The sequence below is a fragment of the Anabrus simplex genome, chromosome 1, assembly GCF_040414725.1.
Source record: "Anabrus simplex isolate iqAnaSimp1 chromosome 1, ASM4041472v1, whole genome shotgun sequence".
Taxonomy (NCBI): Eukaryota; Metazoa; Arthropoda; class Insecta; order Orthoptera; family Tettigoniidae; genus Anabrus; species Anabrus simplex.
In genome coordinates this window covers 315,095,706-315,120,163 of record NC_090265.1, presented here as the reverse complement: position 1 = coordinate 315,120,163, position 24,458 = coordinate 315,095,706, and the positions used below count along the sequence as shown (strand labels likewise).

General features: G+C 36.9%; 1 protein-coding gene across 2 annotated transcripts in view; it reads left to right on the top strand.

The window, feature by feature from the left end:
• Nucleotides 1-24,458, top strand: part of LOC136856738 (modular serine protease) — a 298,657-nt gene that overhangs the window by 192,885 nt on the left and 81,314 nt on the right. For both annotated transcript variants that reach the window (XM_067134817.2, XM_067134818.2), the window contains exons 6-7: nt 5,034-5,422; nt 22,565-22,774. In XM_067134817.2, coding sequence (XP_066990918.2) covers nt 5,034-5,422; nt 22,565-22,774 — 599 coding nt within the window. The remainder of the gene's footprint in view (nt 1-5,033; nt 5,423-22,564; nt 22,775-24,458) is intronic.

The window sequence follows — 24,458 nt, the reverse complement described above, 5'->3', positions numbered from 1 at the left end:
ATTTGAAAGTAAACTAGCCTTCTGTCTATAACTTCAGTAGGGACTACCCAAGAGGTGATCATCACAAATGTAGGTGGTGGTGGTGGTGGTGGTAGTAATTTTTGTTTTAAGAGGAAGTGCAACTAGGAAACCATCTTCTCTGAACAAAATAAGTGGAGACAAAAATTAAAATAATTTATTAAATGACAGAATTTGAAATGTAAGTAAAAGTAAGTCATGATCAATCATTTGCTTTACACCTGTGTTTTTATTTATGAACATTTTAGTAAGGTAAATCTTTTCTCATTCTATTTTCCTTCTTTGCAGAAATGCAAGAATTTCATATATCCTGCCAGGCAAAAAAGAAAAATTAAGTGCAAACTGGAATGTTATTAGATATGCTTTGTTTACTACCAGCTCGAACAAGGTCATAGGCAAACTTATTAGTAGATTGCATCAATTGATAATGGACTTCGAGGCACTACATGATTTAAATGTGGTTAGGATAGATACTTTTAGACTACATCAATAGACCTGTTTGTTTTTAATTGTTAATTCAAACACAAATGGGATATAGATAATCAATAAAACCTTTCTGAAGTTCATCACGTTGCTTTTGTACATCAAACTGGTAATTCAATGTTTGTGAACAGACCTACCTGTTTTTTTTTTGTGTTTTTTTTTTTGACATTTTAATTTGTGACATAATCAACTATAACTTTTCATAAGGTCATCACACGCTGTTCACCAAATTTTTGATTCTTTGTGTTCGTTGAAGCCTAAACCTTAAAACAATAGTGTTTAGATTATATTTTAAATACATTTCATAATTACATAATTTGTGAGCTGATGAAGAGAATTGAAGGTTCTCAATAATAATACTTTATTAATGGTAATACCATTTTACATAACAGTAGAGAAGAATAAACAAAACAAAACACACTAAAAAGAAAGTTCAGTGGAGTATAAGTAGAAAAATATGTACAGATATATACACAGGTTATATTACAAGTAAGCACAGGAAAGTAATAGTCAATTCTGGAGATTATGTAAGCGATTTCTAAATTTTGACAATAAGCAGTTAAATATATCAATATCCACTTTGTTTAGAGATCTTGACATTTGTTCAATTGGCCCATTGAATGTGTAGTTAGTTCTATGCCAATTTGTAGACAATGTATTCTTGAACCTTGTGCGTCTGTCTGGTACATGTACGTTAATTTTTGCAAGGAGTTGTGGACAATTCACCAAGGAATGAAGCAATTTAAAAATGAAGAGTGTATCCAATAATTCACAGCGTTGTGACAGGCTATGCAGATTTAAGGACTGTTGTAGTGATGTATAATCAACATTATCATATGAGAATACTGCTCTAAATGAATATAGACAAAGAAATTTATGTTGTACTGAATCTAATCTATGGATAGAGGTCTGATGAGAAGGGTTCCAAACAGGTGTACAGTATTCTAGTATAGGGCATACCATAGATACATACAGCAATCGATAGGTAGCTAAGTTTGAAAATTCTCTAGAATATCTAGTATGCAACCCAATCTTTGAAATGCTTTCTTACAAATATTTTCAATATGTTCATTAAACGATAGGTTATAACTGAATAAAACACCAAGGTCATTAACTTGTGAAACAGGAGTTAGAATGTTGTTATTACTAAATTTGTACTGAAATGATATTTTCTTCTTGTTTTTAAAAAATGATATTATTTTACATTTATCATGATTAAGTTTCAACCCATTTTGAATACAGTACTTTTCCAGATGACGTAAATCTTCTTGAAGTTTTAAACAATCAAGTGAACAAGTAATTTGCATAAAAATGTTTGAATCATCAGCAAACAAAAGCAATTCAGAATTCTTGAGTATATTTTAAATGTCATTTATATAGAGAGTAAAAAGTAAGGGCACAAGGTGAGACCCTTGAGGAATTCCACTGGTAACAATAATAGGCGCAGAAAAATAATTCCTTGTTTTAAGAATCTGCAGGCGATTTTTAAGATATGATTCAAACCATGTGAGGAGAGGCCCATTAATTCCATAGCCCATTAGTTTTTGCAGCAAGATATCGTGGTCGACAGTGTCAAAAGCTTTTGAGAAGTCTGTATAAATGCAGAGTGGTTCTTCATTGCATCCAAGAGGAACTGATATAATAAAAGAAGATTGCTGGAGGTTGACCGTCCTGAAAAGAATCCATGTTGCTCATCATTGATGATGTTTCCAAAGAGAGGTGTGATTTTGTCAAGAATTATTGAGTCAAAAATTTTGGAAATATGAGAAGAAATTATAACTGGTCTATATTGTTTTATGTCAGTTTTATCACCATTTTTGACAACTGGACTAACAAATCCTTTCTTTCATTCCACTGGAAAAATGGCTTGGTTTAGTGATAAGTTGAACAGATAAAAGAGTGCCTCACATAAAATAAATGAGCAGTATTTGAGCAGGTAAGTTGAAACACCATCAGGTCCTACAGTTTTCTTTAATTCCAGAGATATCAGTTTGTTGTAAATTTCTGCCTTACTAATGTTGATAGATTGACAGAGAAAGGATAATCATATGACATACTACTACTATTTTGATAAGAAGAATAAACAGATGAAAAGTGGTTAGCAAAAAGATTGACAATATTTTCTCCAGTATCTGCTGTAACTTCATCAAGATGCATTGTTGAAGGAATATTATTACATGACCTTTTAGAACTTAGATATTACCAGAATTTCTGTGGATTGGAAGTAATACTTCGTTCACAGTTGGAGACATACATCGTATAGCAAGATTTAGATTCAGACTTGCATTCGTTTCTTAATTTCGAGAAATGCTGATAATCTCTATTAAGACCTGATATTTTGTATCGCTTGTGGGCTTTCTTCTTTTCAATAATCAGTGACTTCAATTTATGATTAAACCACGTTGAGAATTTGGGAGTCTTAAAATTCTGTATAGGGATGTAAAGTTCCATGCCATAACGTAGTACTGGATAGAAGGTTTCTATTGCTTTATTAATTGATACATTTTGAAACACCACCTTCCAGCTGAACTGTGACAGATAATAATTTAGTCCATTATAGTCACCATTTAAAAAGTCAAAATAAAAACTATCAGCAGACAAGGAATTATATAGCTCATTTATAGTTAAAGAAATTCCTAATGCTGGCTAGTGTCTATCGAGGGGGACGATGCTTTCATTACTAGATTTTACTTCAGTGGAACTGGAGTTACTGAAAACCAAATCAAGAAAGTGATTCAGAAAATTTGGGATAGCATTAAACTGATTTAAACAGAGATAAGAAAAAGTGTCTATAACTAAACTGGACTGCATAGTGTGGATACCTACTGACATCATCATGTACATCATGTACTCTTAGAATTAATGTAGACAACATTTAGGTACTGACAAGAAAGATCCAATAAAGGAAAAGAAACACTAATTATCTCAGGATATACAACAGATAATGCTTTTCCAGCTTTTATCATATAATAAAAAGTAACACTGTATCATACTTAATCGTACTTAATGTCCTCTGGCCACAAGATACCCACAGCTTCATTGAACAGTTTTTCTGTAGTTTTGTTATTGCACTTTGCTAGAACATCACAGTATAAAAGAATTTGTTTACAATAATCTTCATTTGGCAAACCAATGATTACATTGGAAAGTAGCCTGCCTTCTTTGTCTGTGGTCTTGTCAGTGGAAACCCAAATTTCTTGTCTTATCTTCTGAATGGTTTCATCGTATGTGGTTGAACAATAGGTTTCTCTGAATGTTGACTCATCCAGGATAGTTTGTTTAGTATATTTCTAGAGGATTTCCCCAAAGCACTGATTATTTGGTTTGAAGAGAGGCATGTCAGCAGAGACAAGAGCACTGCAGAGATCAATGTTGAACTCTGGCATTAAACTGAAAGTTGTTGGTTCTGTCAGAAACAAATGTTCCTGCTTGGAATTTTGTTGTTTGTTAGCCTGATGTTTACAGGTTGAAATGTGTTTTTTTCACCAGGAACCTTTGAGCAGATGTCACTCTACACTGACACAAATTACAAAATATAATCTTAATAAAATGTTATGTATCAGAATTTAAAGATGTTGGTTTAATTTCTTATTGGTTGACTGTGCTACTTTAGGCATATTGTAATAATGTTAATGTCTTCAGTGTATATCAGTATACAATCGAACACACTGTACTTGTGGAGATAGTGGTACATATAAGAATACTACAATCCATCTCGCTGCTAATTCACACTCTGAATGACTGGTAGTGAACTGGATGGAGGTATGAAGCAATGAAAGGGAATGCTCAAATTACAGAATAATCAGGAAACCACTGGCATATTATTGATGAAAGAGTTACAAAATTATGGGACAGAGGCAGTTGATGTTATGTAATTTAGCTTAGTAACTGCATAGTGCAATTCTTATGCTCAGCATACTGACCAGCTGAGCTCACCTTCCTTCGGCCTCCCACCTCTCTCTTTCTCTGCACTGCTTATGACCTTGTCTCATCAGGACAGAGCTGCACACCAGTTAAAAATGTTAAATGTTTAAATATAAATTCTTAACTTGTTTCTCCATTATTGAGAGGGATGTTAATACTTTTCATCTGAAATATGGACTATATGTGAGTAAAAATATGGAGCATATTTGCAAAACTCCAAAATGTGGAAAAATATGCATTATTCAGTACCATATGTCATGATTTGTAAAGATTATACAAAATATAATTCATTTTAATGACCTAAATAGATATGCATTTACTTAGAAACCCATTCCTTGGTGTTTATATACCATACTGTTCTAGAGTATTAAGGGTATATAGCTGAAGCCTAAAGTGGAGAATTTTGATATTTATGCCTGTGTTTATAAGTTGTTGGCAAATGCATGTTCTGTCAGAGTGCTCTTGACATGTTTCATGTACCTCGTTTTGAAATTTTGACCAGTTTATCCATTCACTTCACATGTGCTTGCAAATTATACATGTCTAGATTGAATTCTGTTAAGTGTTAGGTGTTTTACTTTCTTCTAAATAAAATTTATTGACTACAGTTGCCCAGGATTTGCTTTTCGGTGTGCCTATGGAGCCTGTATTGATGGAGATGGCCGTTGTAATGGGCAAGCCCAGTGTGCTGATGCATCAGACGAGAGTCCTGATATTTGTGGGGATGGCCCAGTGCCAGTTCCCCCTCGTCCTACTACTACTGCCACCACAACTCTTCCTCCACCTAGTAGCCCAAAATGTACTCTACCACAACCACCCCAGGATGGAATGTATGTAGTTGGAGGCTGCACACCACCCAACTGCCCAACTCCTGGAACCAAGCTGCAGTTTGCATTCCTGAACTACACTTGCAACCCTGGCTTCAGTATTACTGGAACACGGTCAGTCTATTGCCAAGATGGGATGTGGTTTTCTCAGCCTCCCACCTGTTCAAGAGGTATGTAGCAGAAACTCTAGGAGAGGATGAATTATGCACATGTGCAGTTGCTCACAAAAGGAATGAGCATGTGTATTGTATAAGTTCCAAGCAGGTACACTTTTCTCTGAAACAGTTGAACCTATAGATATGTATTTTGTAGGTATTCACAGGATTTGTATCTGTACGGGAGGTGAATTATACTTTAATATTTAAAGTTAAGTTTGGTAAGATATTAAATGCGAGGAACATACCATACCATGTGCTCAATTCTTTTCATGAGCAAGTGTAGTCGGTGAGAGAGGAGGATAGAAACAAGTTTCAGTAATTAACTGATCAAACAAAGATCCTGATAATTGACCAGTTAGTATTTGTTTTCCAGCTGGACCAGATTTCACCCAAATTTTATATAATAAGCTAACCAAGTTTAGAGAACAAACTTGTCCAGATATTTTCACAATCTTAAAAGTGTTGTAAATAACAAAGATCTTACCCTGAAACTTACCCAACACTCACCATAAATCCATACAACCAATAATTCTATACTGAATATTAGTAACCTAGGTGAGCCAAAGGGGCTCATATAGATAGCCAATTGATAGCCAATGTCCCTGTTGAAATTGTTACGATTTTTATATATTTCCACAGCTTCCTATATAATCCTAAACATGGAGTGTTTAGTATGTGTAAGAGCTTGAACATCTTGGAACACTACATTATGACCCATTGACAGGGCATGCTCAGCTTTTGCTCACTTGTTTGGCTGGTTGAAACGGATATTTCGTTGGTTTTCCTTGATATGAGTACCAATGGATTGGAATGTTTGGTCAGTGTATATATACCTTGCCACAAGTGCAGGGAATTGTGTACACTCCACAGTGTAATAGTGGGGACAATTTATCCTTGCTTTTATCTATACTGTGAGCAATTGTTTTGACTGTTCAAAACACAGTTTCTATATTGTGGTTGTGGAGGACATTGGCAATTCAATTTGTGGTATTATGGATGAAAGGAAGGTAGTTCCATTCAAGTCTTCATACTGTAAGTTTTGCTGTTCCTCTGCAATGCAGGGCTCTATGAATCTGTACAACATTGTAACCATTACCCTTGAACGTGACTTTGGGTGTGACCATCTCCTGCTGGATATTTGATGGCTCACAAATTTGTTTCGCCCTCGCGGTGAGTGTTGTGAAAATACCCTGTTTTTGTGCTGAATGCTGGTGAGAATCTGCATGGAGATAATGATTTGTGTGGATAGGCTTATGATAGATTGTGTGCCCTAAAGAGCTGTCCGGTTTCTTACCAACATCCAAGAAAGGAAGGCATCCATCCGATTCCATCTCCATAGTGAATTTAATTGAAGGATGCTGCTGATTTAGGTGATTTAGAAATTAAGTTTCTCAGAACCTTCTGTCAAGATCACAAATGTATCATAAACATACCTCCACTAAACCATCAGTTTGAAGGGAGCCGAAGCAATAGCCGCCTCTTCAAAATGTTCCATAAAGAAATTAGCCACTACCGGCAAGAGTGGACTTATCATAGCCACACCATTTGTCTGTTCATAAAATTGCCCATCCCACAAGAAATAGCTGGATGTCGTGCAATGGTGAAATAACTTAGTAATGTCCTCAAGGAGTAAATTCTCTATGTGAGACATGACAAAGTCAATTAGTACTTAAATGAACAAGAACTCGACATCAAAACTCGCCCAAAGTGCATTGGGTTGAAGAGTTATGGTTGAAAACATATTAACGTAATGTAGAGAGCCCCTAACATATGAATCAGTATGTCCTATGTGTGGCTGAATCAATTTACTCAAATATTTAGCCAGAGCATACATAGGAGAACCTATTTCATTAACTATTGTTCTGTGGGGAACATTGTCTTTATGGATTTTAGGTAATTATATTAAAATCTTGGCAGCAGTATGTCCCCTGGAGTCAGATGTTTAGCCTCCTCATTTGAAATTGAGGACTTTAGAGCTTCACAGTAGTGTTGGACACACGAGTGGTAGGGTCACGTGAGCTCAGCCTATAAACAGCCTCTTAAAACATAGCTGAGATCTTGTTCTTATACCAGTCACATTACCCTTATCAGCTGAGAGAATGGTAATTTCAGAATCATCTTTGAGTTCCTTCAGAGCTCTCCTCTTACCTCTTTAAAGAAATTAGCCTCTACCTGTAAAAGTGGACTTTCCATAACCACACCATCTGTTTCTTTGGAAAATTGCCCATCCCACAAGAAATAGATGGAAGACATGCAGTGGTGTATCATCAATATACCTCCACCAAATCATCAGTTTGATGGATGCTGATGCAATAGCCTCCTCCTAACTTCCTTACTGATTTCAGCTTTCAGGCTATCTCCAGAGCAACAGTGTAACTAACTTGTTGCCATAGGTACAGATTTCTATTGTGTGAACAGAAGAAACACAATGCCATCACAGTGTAGAACTTTCTGGAATCATCATCATCATCATCACCATCATCACCATCATCACCATCATCATCATCATCATCATCATCATCATCATCATCATCATCATCATCCAGTTCCCTCATCCAGCTCCTGGGTTGGAATGTTTAGGGCACCTTTCCATCATCCTCTAACCAACCACCATTTTTCTTCCTTAACTATGCTTGAATCCAAGTTTCTCCTAATCATACTATTCATCATTTTCAATCACCTTACTCTGATTTTCCCTCTTGCCCTCCCTCCTCCTAATTGGGTCTCCATTACTCACTTTGGCATACTTCCCTCTTCCATCCTCTTAACCTGTCCAAACCATCTAAGTTCATCCCTCTCCATTCTGCGTAAAGCTTTTACATTCCAATTTCCATCGTGATGTCCTAACTTTCTTACCATACTTCTTAAAAATTTCATTTCACTGGCCTGTATTTTATTCTCCTGTCTTTTTGTCAGTGTCGAGGTCTCTGCTGCATGTGTCAGTATTGGGCAGGAGTAAATCGTCTAGGTTTCTTACACTCTTGTAGAATGCATTTCCCTGTTGAATCCTTTTACTGATCTCTATGTCCAGCATCAGTTCCCTTCCCAAGGACTTGAAGCTCTGCACAATTTCAAGGTTTTGTCACTTTATTTTTTTAATTCATTTCCCTAACTTTTCTTCTATAGTAAACACCATTGTCTTTCTCTTTTCCACTATGATTTTCATTCCATAAGTTTCAATAATGCCTTTACTGGTGAGATGTAGTGTTTACAGTGCACTGTGTCTTCTGGTATGAGCTATATCAAATTTGTTACTTTCATTGACCTGTCTCAGTCTCATCCTTGGCTTTGACAATATGAAAGTGACTGAGGTATGAGTGATGCTAGTAATACCATTGCTTATGCAGCCAGTCCCTGTTATGAATGGTGTGAAAATATCGCTCATAGGGTCAGTTGGTGCATGCATTTCACTGGGCTTGGCAGACTGATATGTAATAGCAGCGGCTGGCTCGGTGAGGAAAGCAACGGGAAACTACATCACTCCTCATTTCCCTAGTACGCCTCTTCAGTGACGCCTAGGCTATTTATGACAGCTGTTGGTGGAGCTGCAGAGGATCAAACCAGCCTTCGGGCTGAATACCAACATACAACATACACACAAGTTTCAATAATCTCGCTCAGCTTGTTGAGTTACACTTGTAATTCTCTCTGTTTGCTCCCCCACTAAATATCATCTGCAAACAGCATTACCTTCAGCTTCCTGTCCCCATATTTTATCTTTTTCTCATTCACAATTTTGTCCATAACCATTATGAATAACAGTGGTGAAAGAACACTTTCCTGTCGTAGTCCAGTTTCATTCCAAAACTATTCAAAAACTCACCCCTCACATGTGTCTGGACAATGCTGCAACAATTTTTGTACATTGCTTGCACATATTCTAAAATTTGTTCTCATACCTTTGCTCGGAGTACACTATCGCGAGCCTTTTCTAAAGCAAGGAATGCCATCGCCACATCTCTCCGTATAGCCTATGTTTCTCCATGGTTGAGTCTAGTATTGATATTCTATTTCAAAAGCCAGAAAGTGATGGAACCAACTAGAGGGAAGAATATTTTGGATGTGGTGCTGGTAAAACCAGATGAGCTCTATAGAGAAACCGAAGTAATAGATGGTATTAGTGATCACGAAGCTGTTTTTGTGGTAATTAAAAATAAATGTGAAAGAAAGGAAGAGATTAAAATTAGGACTGCTAGGCAGTACCATATGGCTGATAAAACAGGCATGAGGGAGTTTTTAATAAGCAACTATGATCGGTGGAAAATGGTAAATAAAAATGTAAACAGACTCTGGGATGGGTTTAAAGCAATTGTTGAGGAATGTGAAAATAGGTTTGTACCTTTAAAGGTGGTAAGGAATGGTAAAGATCCACTATATTATAACAGGGAAGTAAAGCGACTAAGAAGGAGGTACAGGTTGGAAAGAAATAGTTAGAAATGGCTGTGGAAGTAAGGAGAAATTGAAGGAACTTACTAGGAAATTGAATCTAGCAAAGAAGTCAGCTAAGGATAACATGATGGCAAGCATAATTGGTGGCTACGCTAATTTTAGAGAAAAATGGAAGAGTATGTATAGGTACTTTAAGGCAGAAACAGGTTCCAAGGAGGACATTCCAGGAATCGTTAATGAACAAGGGAAGTGTGTATGCGAGGATCTTCAAAAGGCAGAAGTATTCAGTCAGCAGTATGTAAAGATTGTTGGTTACAAGGATAATGCCCAGATAGAGTAGGTGTCTAATACTATAGAAGTATTAAAATTTACCTATGACAGCAATGACATTTACAGTAAGATACAAAAGTTGAAAACTAGAAAAGCAGCTGGAATTGATAAGGTTTTGGGGGATATACTAAAGACAATGGGTTGGGATATAATACCATATCTGAAGTACTTGTTTGATTATTGTTTGCATGAAGGAACTTTACGAAATGAATGGAGAGTTGCTATAGTAGCGCCTGTATATAAAGGAAAGGGTGATAGACATAAAGCTGAAAATTACACGCCAGTCAGTTTGACATGCATTGCATGTAAGCATTGGGAAAGCATTCTTTCTGATTATATAAGACATGTTTGCAAAATTAATAACTGGTTTTGATAGAAGGCAGTTTGGTTTTAGGAAAGGTTATTCCACTGAAGCCCAACTTGTAGGATTCCAGCAAGATATAGCAGATATCCTGGATTCAGGTCAGTTGGACTGTATTGCGATGGACCTGTCTAAGGCATTTGATAGGGTAGATCATGGGAGACTACTGGCAAAAATGAGTGCAATTGGACTTGACAAAAGAGTGACTGAATGGGTGGCTCTGTTTCTAGAAAATAGAACTCAGAGGATTAGAGTAGGTGAAGCTTTATCTGTCCCTGTAATAATTATGAGGGGAATTGCTCAAGGCAGTATTATTGGACCTTTATGTTTTCTTATCAATGATATGTGTAAAGAAGTGGAATCAGAGATAAGGCTTTTTGCAGATGATGTTATTCTGTACAGAGTAATAAATAAGTTACAAGATTGTGAGCAACTGCAAATTGACCTCAATAATGTTGTGAGATGGACAGTAGGCAATGGCATGATGATAAATGGGGATAAAAGTCAGGTTGTGAGTTTCACAAATAGGAAAAGTCCTCTCAGTTTTAATTACTGCGTTGATGGGGTGAAAGTTCTCTTTGGGGTAGTTAAGTACGTATATATAGAAATATACAATGCAATTCAGTATAATTAAATGAGTAATTGTGCTCCTGCTGAGTTCTTGGAAAACAGTTGACTTAAAAAAACAACCGAGGCAAATACTGGATCTTCAGGATATTCTTCATTCTACTTTGGCGTTCGAGACCACAGTGCATGACCTTGAAAGTGCTGCGCTGATCACCGGGAGCTGGCAGTTTGCTTCTATAAATCTATTCATCTGCGACTTCAACATATTTATGGATCTTCATATGTTGATAGATAGTGTTGTGACTTTGTACCTGACAGAGTGTAAAAACTGACCCATTTGACCGTTCTCCACTATTCATAAACATTGTGAGACTTTACCTATCATTGCGTGTGCCGTACTACCATTCATAATATTACGTACTGTTTTTCTTTTAAGTGACTCGCAATTTCTACCCCCATCATCAATTTATATTTTATCTTATACCGATCCAGAGTTCACTTAATCTTTTTCTTTTTCATATGCATTGTTTTTCATGTTTTTTATGTTTTGAACGGCTGACGATGACCTGGACTAGGGTCGAAACCGGTCCCATTTCTAATTACTATTAAATAAGAATGTAATCACTACATTTCTTTCTCTTATGTATTGAATAGGTTGAACCTCTTTTTCAATTATTTAATTTTTAACGTTGGTAGAAAGGAGACGAGCTGCTCGACTAAGTGGTATGTTCCGAGCTGTCAGTGGAGAAATGGCATGGGAGGACATCAGTAGGCGAATAAGTTTGGATGGTGTCTTTAAAAGTAGGAAAGATCACAATATGAAGATAAAGTTGGAATTCAAGAGAACAAATTGGGGCAAATATTCGTTTATAGGAAGGGGAGTTAGGGATTGGAATAACTTACCAAGGGAGATGTTCAATAAATTTCCAATTTCTTTGAAATCATTTAGGAAAAGGCTAGGAAAACAACAGATAGGGAATCTGCCACCTGGGCGACTACCCTATATGCAGATCAGTTGTGATTGATTGATTGATTGATTGATTGATTGATTGATTGATTGATTGATTGATTGATTGATTGATTGATTGATTGATTGATTGATTGATTGATTGATTGTGAATCCATATTGCTCTTCGTGTAATTCTCCTTTCCCCTTTCTTCTCATTCTCCTTAATATTACCCTTTCAAATATTTTGCTATCTGAGATGTGAGTTATTGTCAGTCCCATGGAGTAGGGGTAGTGTGTCTTCCTCTTACCCGGAGGCCCCAGGTTCAATTCCGTGCCAGATCAAGGATTTTCACCTGGATCTGAGGGCTGGTTCGAGGTTCACTCGGCCTATGTGATTACAATTGAGGAGCTATCTGGTCTAGAAAGCCAAGAAAAATGGCTAAGAGGATTCGTTGTGCTGATCACACAACACTTCATAATCTGCATGCCTTTGGGCTGAGCAACAGTCACTAGGTAGGTCACGGCGCTTTGGGGCTGTTGCACTGTGAGGGGAAATTTGAATGAGATTCCTTGATAATTACCACTATCTTCTTGCCCCACTTTGTTAAATTTAGATATTTTTACTGCTTTACTCCAGTCATTTGGTACAGATTTTTCTTTCCAAATAACCAAGTGAGTTGGCCATGCTGTTAGGGTCACATAACTATGAGCTTGCATTCGGGAGATGGTTTGTTTGAACCCCACTGTCAGCAGCCCTGAAGATGGTTTTCTGTGGTTTCTTCACACCAGGCATATACTGGGGCTGTACCTTAATTAAGGCCAGGCTGCTTCCTACCCAGTCCTGGCCCTTTTGCATCATTGCATTACTAGAAACCTTCAGTGTACTACTGTAGTATGACTATAAACCACTAGTCCAAATAAGCTCACTGGACAAACAAATTAGTCACTCCTGAAAAAATTATTACAAACATCATTTAATACCGCCTGGATTCGATTAGGAAGTGAGTCTGCAAGGTTGTACAGGTATATCGCATCCATGTTAAGCCACTTGCTGAGGATTTGATCATGCAGTTCCACCAAATTGTGGGGATGCTATTGTTGGCATTTTATCCACTGTTCCAACATGTTCCACAGATTTTCAGTTGATTTTGCATCCCAATCAAGACGTCCACATTCGATGATTTTTAGCCCATTGAAGACCCGCAGCTTTATGTGCCTGTATGAGCAATGGCCTCTTGTGAGGTGACCAACTCCAAATGTTCATTGCATGCAGTTCCCTTTTTTAATGTCAAAAATTTTATTTTGGTCCGTATTGAAACCAGATTTACAGTCAAAGATAAGGGTAGGGTTTTCCACCTGTTCAATACTATAAAAATGTGAAATAATTAAAAGTGTCACATGTATTTTCACGAAATCTTGTCTGTCAACATTATTGAATATAATAATGAAATATCGGACTAAAACTATTGACACACTACTAAGTCAAGCTGTTTCAGTGAATCCAAGATATATGCCATTAAATCTTTTAATCTAACAACTAAACAATCCAAGCAATGTAGATGGTTCATTGTTCATAATCCATGAGGAACTGGTTTTTACACAAATTGGTCAATAAAATGGTCTTCTACCTAGTTACACTTTATAACAATATTCTAGAACAAAATTAGCTGGTAGTGTATTCTTGTAAAGATCTTTCATAACAGAATGTTTAAAAGGTTTTATATATTGCTTCAAGGCCAGTTTTATATTTTTAACAGCTATTAAGATATAATTAACAAAGGAAATTTTATCTGAAACTTGGTGCTATAATTAATTTTATGCATAGTTACAAATATTTAACAATGCCAGGAAATATACATGTACAAGACTGTATATAGAACATTTTATGTCTTTTCTAGAACCTTATAAGGAGCTATTTAGTCTTTGTTTTTCAACTATCCAAATGTTTTATGATATAACGCAATTGTAAATAACAAACTTATTTTAGAAGGTTCTGTGTTTGTACATACATATATTATAAATATTAAATGTCCTTGTTACTTCCTCCTTGGCTGATGATGGCAAAAAAAAATTGCCAAAACTGGTACCAAAAATGACAATAAAAATGTGACATTTTAATTATTTCACATTTTTGTAGTATTGAACAGGTGGAAAACCATACCCTTATCTTTGACTGTAAATGCAGTTCCCGTCGCAATGTTCTCTCACTACCAGGTTGGGATGGACCTTCATTCACCGACTGTAGCAATTCCTGTCTGGTTTGGAAGTGATTTTAATTCACAAGCTGTGAAACACTTCTCCAGTCCCTCTCAGTCAGGATCTTTTTCTGACCACAATTCTGACATCATGTTTCGTGGCCACGTGTCATACATCACTGCTTGTAGACACGTTGAAAAATTTGTGTGAAACACCAGGAAATCCAGCAACTTAATGCACCGTATGGTCATAGACATGGCCAAACACGATTGTCCCTTTATGCCACTCTGTCACATTCTTACATCTACCCATGTTAACATACACTGTCCGCTTGAAACATCGTCTTGCTGATCACTACTGCCTTATGCTCACGAATAGGCAGTGCACGTGTGGTTGAGCACGGGACTCCTGCGCCATCTGTACAGGCTTAATGATCCATCTGTGTGTTCACACTAGGATGACTAATTGGATGGTGTTATGCATCAACTGACCAAGCACCAAAATTGATTTTTTAGACTATTGCACCATCTGGTAGCTAAAGGGGTAAACTTTACATAGGTTATAGTTCGGACTTTTATTCTCAATATGATTTCGCAGGAAATTAATTTTGACCAAACGCCAACCTCTCGATCATTAAATTGAAGTTTTGCATCAAGTGACCAACCACCATTTCTGAGTCTGAATTACGCATCAAATGACCACATGACACGCGTGCAGTCACTTGGTCGTGTGATGCTAAATGTGGATTCCCGTGTCGCAGATTCACGTGCAGGTTTTCTTCCTTGTTACACAGCTTTCGAGTTTGCATTGTTTCTCTGCAATGTGTCATCATTGTAGTTAATCTACTCTTTCTTTATTCACTGAAATCCCTCATTGTGGTAATAAGTGCTTAAGTCTAAGAACATAGCAATGGACTGTTATCCTCATATATCTCGGTCTGAATTAATTCTCTTGTTAGCGAAGAATCAGATGCTTCAATAATCTTCTGTTAATTCACAAATCAGTGCTTATAGATATTGTTTTATGTATTTAAAATACGTTCCTATCTTAGGAAACCAAAGATATTTTAGAGGGTTCCATCACACCTGCAAACGCTACGCCCGTTTCAATAAACGCAGATCACTGGCAGTCGACGAACAGCTTCAAAACGCTGAGTTCATTGACAGATGACCGAAATTCTTTGGTTACATTATGGGAATTTGTGGTAAGTTGATACGACCCGTTACCATTTACACCTATTAGATATCGTATGTCACGATACAATATCCTGTTAAACACACTTGTAAATAAGGAATTCAAAATGTATATGCACGTTTGCTAGCTTTCCCTAAAATATGTTTTTTTGTAATCGATGGACCACTCTTCAAGGAAAATAATACAACAGAGGAAGCTGTTCCAATTGGTTTGGAAGAATCTGATAAGAAACATGCAACTGAAGGTGTAGATCCCACAACATTCTCTCCAGCAAAAGTTAACCAACACTTGACTGCAGTAAACGAATTTCAAGTGTGTTAAATGCGTTACTAAATGTACTTAAATTTTCATTGATCTATTTAAGTTCATCACCGGCTTCAGAATGAAAATGGCTCGGCTCTACATGGTCTGCTCACTTTGTTATGGCCCAATGGAAAACCAGTTTCAGAAGCGAAGCTGAACGACCTGCGCTCCCTCGTGAAGCTAATTCCCAACGATGCTAAACCTTTCTATAAGGACCTGTTTAGTGATCCTGGAATAGCCGATGATATAGATGGGTTTGATTGTGGAAATATGGATTTTGAACTCGAAAATACTTAAAAATCCTGCATTATGTTATGCCAGTGTAATTTCTATACTATATTCTAAAATTCATGTTTTTCTATGTCATGTTGTATTCTGTTATGTATAATTTAATCTCGAACTTAAATGAGTGATAACATTAGTTAACAAGTATCGTATTTTACACTGCACTGAATTTTTGAAAGTCCATTCGATCACTAAATGACAATTTTATTTGTTGGTCAAGTGATGCAAAACAAAAAACTAAGGTAACCGCAATAAAGCATCAAGTGACCAAGCGCCATTATCTCAGATTATGACATAATACTTCAAATATCCCTAAATTTTATATATAAGAAGAAAATTTATGTTTCTATCTTCATTTTGATATAGAATACCTCACATTTAACAGGGAATGTGAATTAATACAAAGGATTTTGCGTTTGTGTCAAGATCTCAAAATCTACTTTTGGCGCTGGTCAAGTAATGCATAACACCATCCAATTATCCGGTGAGCTTTTGTCTAAATAGCCTTTCAGCAATTGTAGACCAACGGGTTCTACTGCTTTTTTTATAATTTCCACTATACCATTTACTACTCTATACAGTATAATATCATCCAATCCTGCTGCTTTTCTCACTTTCATCATTTGACAGCAGTTTCCACGTCTCCCACTGTGATTTTACTCTCAGAATCTGCCTCCTCTATTATCTCATCTACACCCCTTTTCACACTCATGACTTCATCAAATAATCTTCCCATCTTTCCCTTACCTCCACTGTTCGCATTATCATCTCTCCTGTCTTTTCCTTTCACCTACTTTGTGTAGAGTCTTTCTTTTCTCTTCCAAGTCCATAAAGCATCCTTTTACTGCTACACACATCCTCCTCCTACTCTTACATAAATCTGCCAGGCTGAGTGGCACAGGCGGTTAAGGCGCTGGCCTTCTAACCCCAACATGGCAGGTTCGATCCTGGCCCAGTCTGGTGGTATTTGAAGATGCTCAAATACGTCAGCCCCATGTTGGTAGATTTACTGGCACGTAAAAGAACTCCTGCGGGACTAAATTCCGGCACCTCGGCGTCTCCGAAGACCTTAAAAAGTAGTTAGTGGGACGTAAAGCAAATAGCATTATTATTACTTACATAAATCCTCGACGTTAATCATCACTGATCATCATTTAGGGCTGTCAGCCAGGTGGCAGATTCCCTGTCAGTTGTTTACCTAGTCCTTTCTTCAACGATTAGAAAGAAATTGGAAATTTAAAAAACATTTCTCATAGTAAATATTCCAAATCCTAATTTCTCTTCCTATAAACTGAAATGATATGATAAAAATGCCTATGAGGTCCATTTTTATCATACCGTATCAGTTTACGAAAAAACTCGTTCCAACATAGAAGACCAGCTGAGGAACATTTCTAAAGCCAAGATACAACATCAATATGAAAAGTTTTTGAAAAAAAAAATTAAATTAAGAGGACATTTAAATGACATGAAAACAAATAGTTTTAAAAGAAACAAAAGAGTTGAAATGCCATAACTTTAAGACCTGTCTTTTCCTTTCGCCTACTTTGTGTAGAGTAGGAAAGATAAAGTTGGAATTCAAGAGGCCAAAGTGCAGCAAATATTCATTTATATGAAGAGGAATTAGGCAATTTTCTCACTGACAACCTCTGAATACTCTCATAACCACATAAAGAGACCTGTAACCTTTATTTACAACCTCGTTTATATGTTTACCTCAGTGAAGACCTTCCTTTATAATAACCCCTAAGTACTTACAGTGATCCCCATGAGGTACATTCTTCCCTTCAACACAGTAAATAAAACTGAGAGGGCTTATCGTCTTTGTGAAAACATCTCACTTTCCATCTTGTTTACCATTATATACGTACCATTGTCTGCGCTCCATCTCACAACACTACTGAGGTCTTTTTGAAGTCTCATACAATCCTGTAACTTGTACAGCATCATCTGCAAATAGACATGCCTAAGTAGAATAACTGTAGTGTAGTTATTTTATCAGTTAGTAGCTTGTTTTATTGTCATTAAATCTTTGTGTAGTATACAGTTAAAATTCGGGGTCAATGTGTCTGACGAGTCATTTCCATTTCCCTCAGTCCCAAATGGAATTTTTTGTTAACTCCTTCTCCCTAAGATCTTTCTGCATGCAGTTCATCCATTTTCTTTTGGGTCTATCTCTCCTCCTCCCTCCTGCCTTCCACTTCCATGTCAACTGTTCTCCTTCCTACATAGTTTTCATCCCTGGGCTTAATGTGGCCATATCAGAGTAATCGTCTTTCTTCGATCTTTCTATATATTTCAGTTTAACGCTGCCTCGTATACAGGTGCTCTTGATGTGGTCTTTGCTCATAACCCATACATCCATCTCAACATCTTCATTTCAGATACTTCCAGCAGCTTACTTTGTGACTGAACTATTTGCCAAATTTCTCGATTTCCTCTGACATATATATTTTTATTCATAGAATACATATTTCCATATTATTTCATATTTCTTTGAAGAAGATAAAAGAATGACTGAGGAAGGCAGGTGTATGAACTGTGGGTGTGAGTGGGAATTAAGGCCTATGAGGGAGGAGGTAGTGAATTTAAGGGAGATAATTAGGCATTTGACAGAGGACAGGAATGAAGGTAGATCTCCCACAATCACAATCAATGTACAGGATATGGTTGGTAGGCAAGAAGAAAGGGGGGAAAGAAGAGAAGTTGTGGAAGACAGGCGGGCAAATGTTTTAAGGGGAAAGAAAATGAAGGCTAAGAGTTATCCTGACAAAGCGAGTTCAAGAGAGGTTTCCACAGGTAGAACATCAGAGGGAAGATGGAGATGCAGAAGCGATGCAGAGGAGGAGTGAGGTAAGAGGAAAGGGAATGGTAGGAAAGGGAAACGTAGAGTAGAGGATCGGAAGAGGGAGGTGGAACAGTGTAGTGAGAGGCAGAGAAGGAATGCACAGACCTAGCAAGTGTGGCTCTGATGTTGATGTTGAATTATTTGATAAGATATAATCAGCTATGTGGGGAATGAAGCAGAAAGGAGCATTATTGCAGCAGTCAACCTCAGTTTACCAAATGTTATCTGGGAAGTAATGTGAATGACAGAACAATCAAAAAATTGTAAATACAGTACACAATCTGGCAAGGACAGCTGAATCAGAAAATGATATAACCAAGTAGAAGGAAAAATATTTTAGCTATGATGCTGATAAAACCAGTTGAGCTCCATTAAGAAACAAAAGTGATAAATGTTATATGTGTGATCACGAAGCTGTTCTTTTTTCTTTTTAAGTTAAAAAGAAATGTGATAGAAATGGGATTGATAAGATTTCTGGGGATATACTAAAGATAAATGGGTTGGGATGTAGTGCCATATCTGAAATATTTATTTGATTACTGTTTGCATGAAGGAGCTATACCAAATAAATATTCTTCTTTCTTCCATTTTATCCCTATACCATAATTGTGATGCTTTCTTATTCTTTACTGGTACTGCTTCATTTCCCCTCTCATGCTCTTTAGGCCTATACAAGGGAAAGGATGATAAACATAAAGCAGGCTAGTCATATTGACATATGTTGAATGTAAACTCTGGGAAAACATTCTTTCTAATTTGTACATTAGGTATGTTACCAAAATTTCTAACTGGTTTGATAGAAGACAGTTCAGGTTTTGGAAAGATTATTCCAGTTTTGCTCAACTTGTGGATCCCAGCACGATATAGCAGATAATTTGGATTCAGGAGATCAAACGGACTGTATCACTGTTGAACTATCCAAGGCCTTTGATAGGTTAGATCATGGGAGACTGCTAATGAAAATGAAGGCTTATTGGGCTACACAAAAGAGTGTTTGAATGGATGGCTAAATTTCTACAAAACAGAACTTGGATAATCAGACTAGGTGAAACATTATCTGATCCTGTAATGATTAAGACGGGTGGGAGGGGTCCCAAGGGGCAGTTTTATTAGACCTTTGTATCCTCCCATGTATATAAATGATACGAGTCATCTTATTTCTTCATTTACAATTTCTCACAACTTGTGTTCATTTCATGAAATGTTATTCTTCTTTCTTCCATTCTATCCCTATTTCATAATTGTGATGCTTTCTTATTCTTTACTGGTACTGCTTCCTTTCCCCTCTCATTCCATCACAGATCTCTTTATCATTCACTCTTTGAACTATGCCACAAGCACTATTTGCACAGCTTACCAATGCCTTATTGAACTTGTCCCATTCCACTTTCTCTCTCCCTATTTCAGTTATGGGTATGTGTTGAATTTTTCTTTTTCTTTCATATCTTTTAATTTCCATACTTTTATTTTCTCTTATTCCTTTCATTTTCACTATTTTTCCTCCTTCCATTTTTGCTACCACTACTCTATAGTCTCCTTCAAAGGCTACTTCTGGCAAGGCTGTTATGACTAACAGGTGTCTATGATGTGCTCTTTATACCATGAAATAATCAGCTACTGTCTTTGTCCTTCGTTTCCCAATCCATATTTTTTAATCTTTCTACTATTCTTCTCCCTGAACCACATATTGCCCACACTTAACCCATTTCTCACACAAAAATCCACCAACTTCCCTCCCTATTTATTCCTCTTTCCATATCCAAAAGGTCCAATTATTTCTTCAGTTCCTTTCTTGTTGCATCCCACCATTACAATAAAGTCTCCCATGACAGTTACTTCTACATCCTTTATTTCTCTCTCTCCAGGATTTCCAGGAGTTTTTCTGTATCTTCTTATTTTCATTCAGGCGGGGGTGCATACACTTGGATGAAATCCTTTACTTTCTGGAATATTTTCATTTAAACATTTCCCTTTCTTTTTTCCAAATAATAATTCCAAAATCTTCTAAGATATTCAGCTTCTTATCTTTATTGCAAATATGTATGAATTCAACCTGCTGTCTGTCTGATGAATCAAAACTATAGCTGTTGCTAATTTCATCTAGGTGACTTTAAAATGATGACCTACCCATTCTAACTCACCAGTTTTTCTGAAATTATTTTATTTGGATGTAGAATTTTCTTCCTGTTTGTTCAGTATATTCTGATCCACAGTTACATTTCAATTTATTATGGGAAATTATCAGAAAAGATTGAGAGTTTAGAGAACAAGGGGTTTTAGGTTTGCATTCAAAACAAAGTATAGTCTAAGATGAATTTTTGGATGTGTTATAGATAAAAAGTAGGGTTTATGTCTGGCTGCATGGCTAAATGGTTAGCGTGCTGGTCTTTGGTCACAGGGGTTCCAGGTTCAATACCCAGCAGGGTCGGGAATTTTAATCATAATTGGTTAATTTCGCTGGCTGGGTGTATGTGTTGTCTTCATCATCATTTCATCCTCATCACGACGTGCAGGTCGCCTACTGGAGTCAAATCAAAAGACCTGCATCTGGCGAGCCGAACTTGTCCTTGGACACTCCCGGCACTATAAGCCCTATGCAAACTTGAATGTATTTGTACACGGTCTGAATGTGTTACTTTTAGGATAAAGAAAACATTTCTTGTGAGCAGGTGTTGAACTGGTTAACATGAGATGAGAACCCATCAGTATGGTTACAAGTAATATTGTAAGATTTTAAACAAAATCTTCAAGGTTCATAGGTACAATAGGAAAGATCTCGAATTTCTATAATTCAGCTGGGTAAATCTCATAATTAGACCGTATTGAAGATAATGTATTAAAGTTAAAAACTTTTTATTACCACCTATGTATTGAATAGGTAGCCGGCCCCGTGGTGTAGGGGTAGCGTGCATGCCTCTTACCCGGAGGCCCCGGGTTCGATTCCCGGCCAGGTCAGGGATTTTTACCTGGACCTGAGGGCTGGCTCGAGGTCCACTCAGCCTACGTGATTAGAATTGAGGAGCTATCTGACGGTGAGATAGCGGCCCCGGTCTAGAAAGCCAAGAATAACGGCCGAGAGGATTCGTCGTGCTGACCACACGACACTTCGTAATCTGCAGACCTTCGGGCTGAGCAGCGGTCGCTTGGTAGGCCAAGGCCCTTCAAGGGCTGTAGTGCCATGGGGTTTGGTTTGGTTTGTATTGAATAGGTGGTAATAAAAAGTTTTTAACTTTAATATATTTCAGCTGTGTGAAAAAACTTGAGGTATGTGGATATAATCACTCTCATGCAGTGGATACATAGTCCTTAGTTACTGCAATGTGCAATGTATATTAAAACATCAACTGTTAAAAATTCATAAAACAAGCTAGGTCGGATGTCCAGTATGATTTATCAATTTTTATAAAATATGTTAATTTTCACTTAATACTGCTTTCAAATGAATATAAAATACTGTGTTAGTTCATATGAACAAAAATATATGCATAAGGTAGTCACATTTTAATAACGGATGGAAAATGTGTGAATTGCCAGTATATGCCTAGCTGTAAGTTGTTCATTTCCTTCTTCTGAAAACCTTATATTTTAGGAATCTGCCTTTAATTAACTAAGGAACAGAAATTCTCTTCCAATTGATTTTGACCATTTTATAAACCAGCAAGATTATGCTGTAAAATAATGTATGATAGAATTATAAATATTCTGTTTAACAACTTCTTTTATTTTCTCTAGTATCATGCAGTCCCTTGGAATCAATCTCACGAGATGTAACTTGCACCTTCAACCGTGATAACGTACCTTGTGGAGGTCGAATGTCAGTGGGAACAGTAGCAAATATAAAGTGCAAAGATCACTACCAACAAGTACCAGAGCTGTTCAGTTACCAGACTGTCTGCAACTCTAATGGAAAATGGAGTCGAGAAATTTCATCCTGTATTCCAGGTGAGGTAAAAAATCGGGATGTTAACATTAATATACATATAAGATTACAAATAATTCCACCAGCTCTAGACAAGGACAAAATATATTTTAGGTATGATTAAGAGTTAAATAGAAATTTTACTCCTTTCTTTGGATTTTAATTGCTAAGTCTGTGGTTGTATTTTAGGGAGGAGCAATTATTATATTATTGTACCCTGGAATCTGCCATACTGTACGTGTAGTAAGGGTGAAGCTATGTGATTTTGGACCATCACCTTCTGTAATTAAAGTATACTTAATTGTCCAATAGAACTCAAGCCTTTCTCTACAATAATATCTGCAGACCACTAGTTCAGAAAATCATCTTAATAATGCAGGGGTCTCCTACCTATGGCCCACAGGCCACATCCAGCTTGCATCACAATTCTTACTGTGCCCTAGAGAATAAATTCAAAATTAGTTACTGTACTATATTCCACTTTTGAACTAAAAGAAGGAATCTGAAACATAGAATAATTTGGTCATTATATTTCAATAGTTGACTGATTGCAAAATAATGAAATTCTCTGAACCAGATGGTGTACAACACTTAAGTATAAAAATGGAGTTCTGAAATCAGCCACCAGAGGTGGTTAGTTAACCTCTTTCATACAAAAAACAGCCTACTGGATCACTAGTGCTAAACTAGAATCACACTGGGCGAGTTGGCCTCACGGTTAGGGTCGTGTAGCTTTGAGCTTGCATCTGGGAGATAGTGGGTTCGAGCCTCGCTGCAGCAGCCCTGAAGATGGTTTTCCACTATTTCCCATTTTCACACCAGGCAAATGCTGGGGCCATACCTTAATTAAGACCATGGCCGCTTCTTTCCCACTCCTAGCCCTTTCCTATCCCATCGTTGCCATCAGATCTATCTGTGTCGGTGCAACATAAAGCCAAGTGTAAAAAGAAAAAAGAAAAATCTAGAACTGCAGTATAATCTGTTTCCTTGCACTTTCTGTTTAACTGACAATGCTAATGCAAGGATGTGGTTTGTGAATGTAAATGTTATTCTTAGTTTTTCTTCAGTTGCGACTGGTTATAGATAGATACTGAAGTAACCAGTAAAGTAAACAACTGGCATTGTTATGTCTTATACTAAGAAGAGAAAAGTAGATGCTGAATATCGTGTTTTTAAAGAACAGTGGAGTGTAGAATACCTTGTTGTTAAACAATAAACATCAGTAATGAGACTATTGCCAACCTTAAAGAATAGGTACAGTGTAAAAGGCACTATGACAGTAAACATCCTAGTGAATATTAGAGATTCAGTGGGCAGATGCATGAGCATAAAGTGGAATCTTTGAGAGAAGATGGCTTTTCAATAGCATATTTTCACTGGGAAGAAATGCAAAAGCAAGGCTGTGGTGATAGCTAGTTGTGAAGTTTCTGATGAGCTAGCTGAGGCAGGAAAACCAAGTTTTAGTAAAAACATGCACTGTGGAAGCTGTTGAACAAATTTATCCAGATGAAGTCCCTCAATTCATGGAAGTAAGTTTTTCAGGTAATATCATTTCTTATCAAACTGAAAATATTGGAACTGATATTCGTAGACAGTAACAGGACAACCGTATTAGTTTTGGATGGTTTCCAGTTGCTGTGGACAAGTCGACCGATATTACGGATTCAAGTCAATTACTTGTATTTATTCCTGGCATCAGAATTTTGA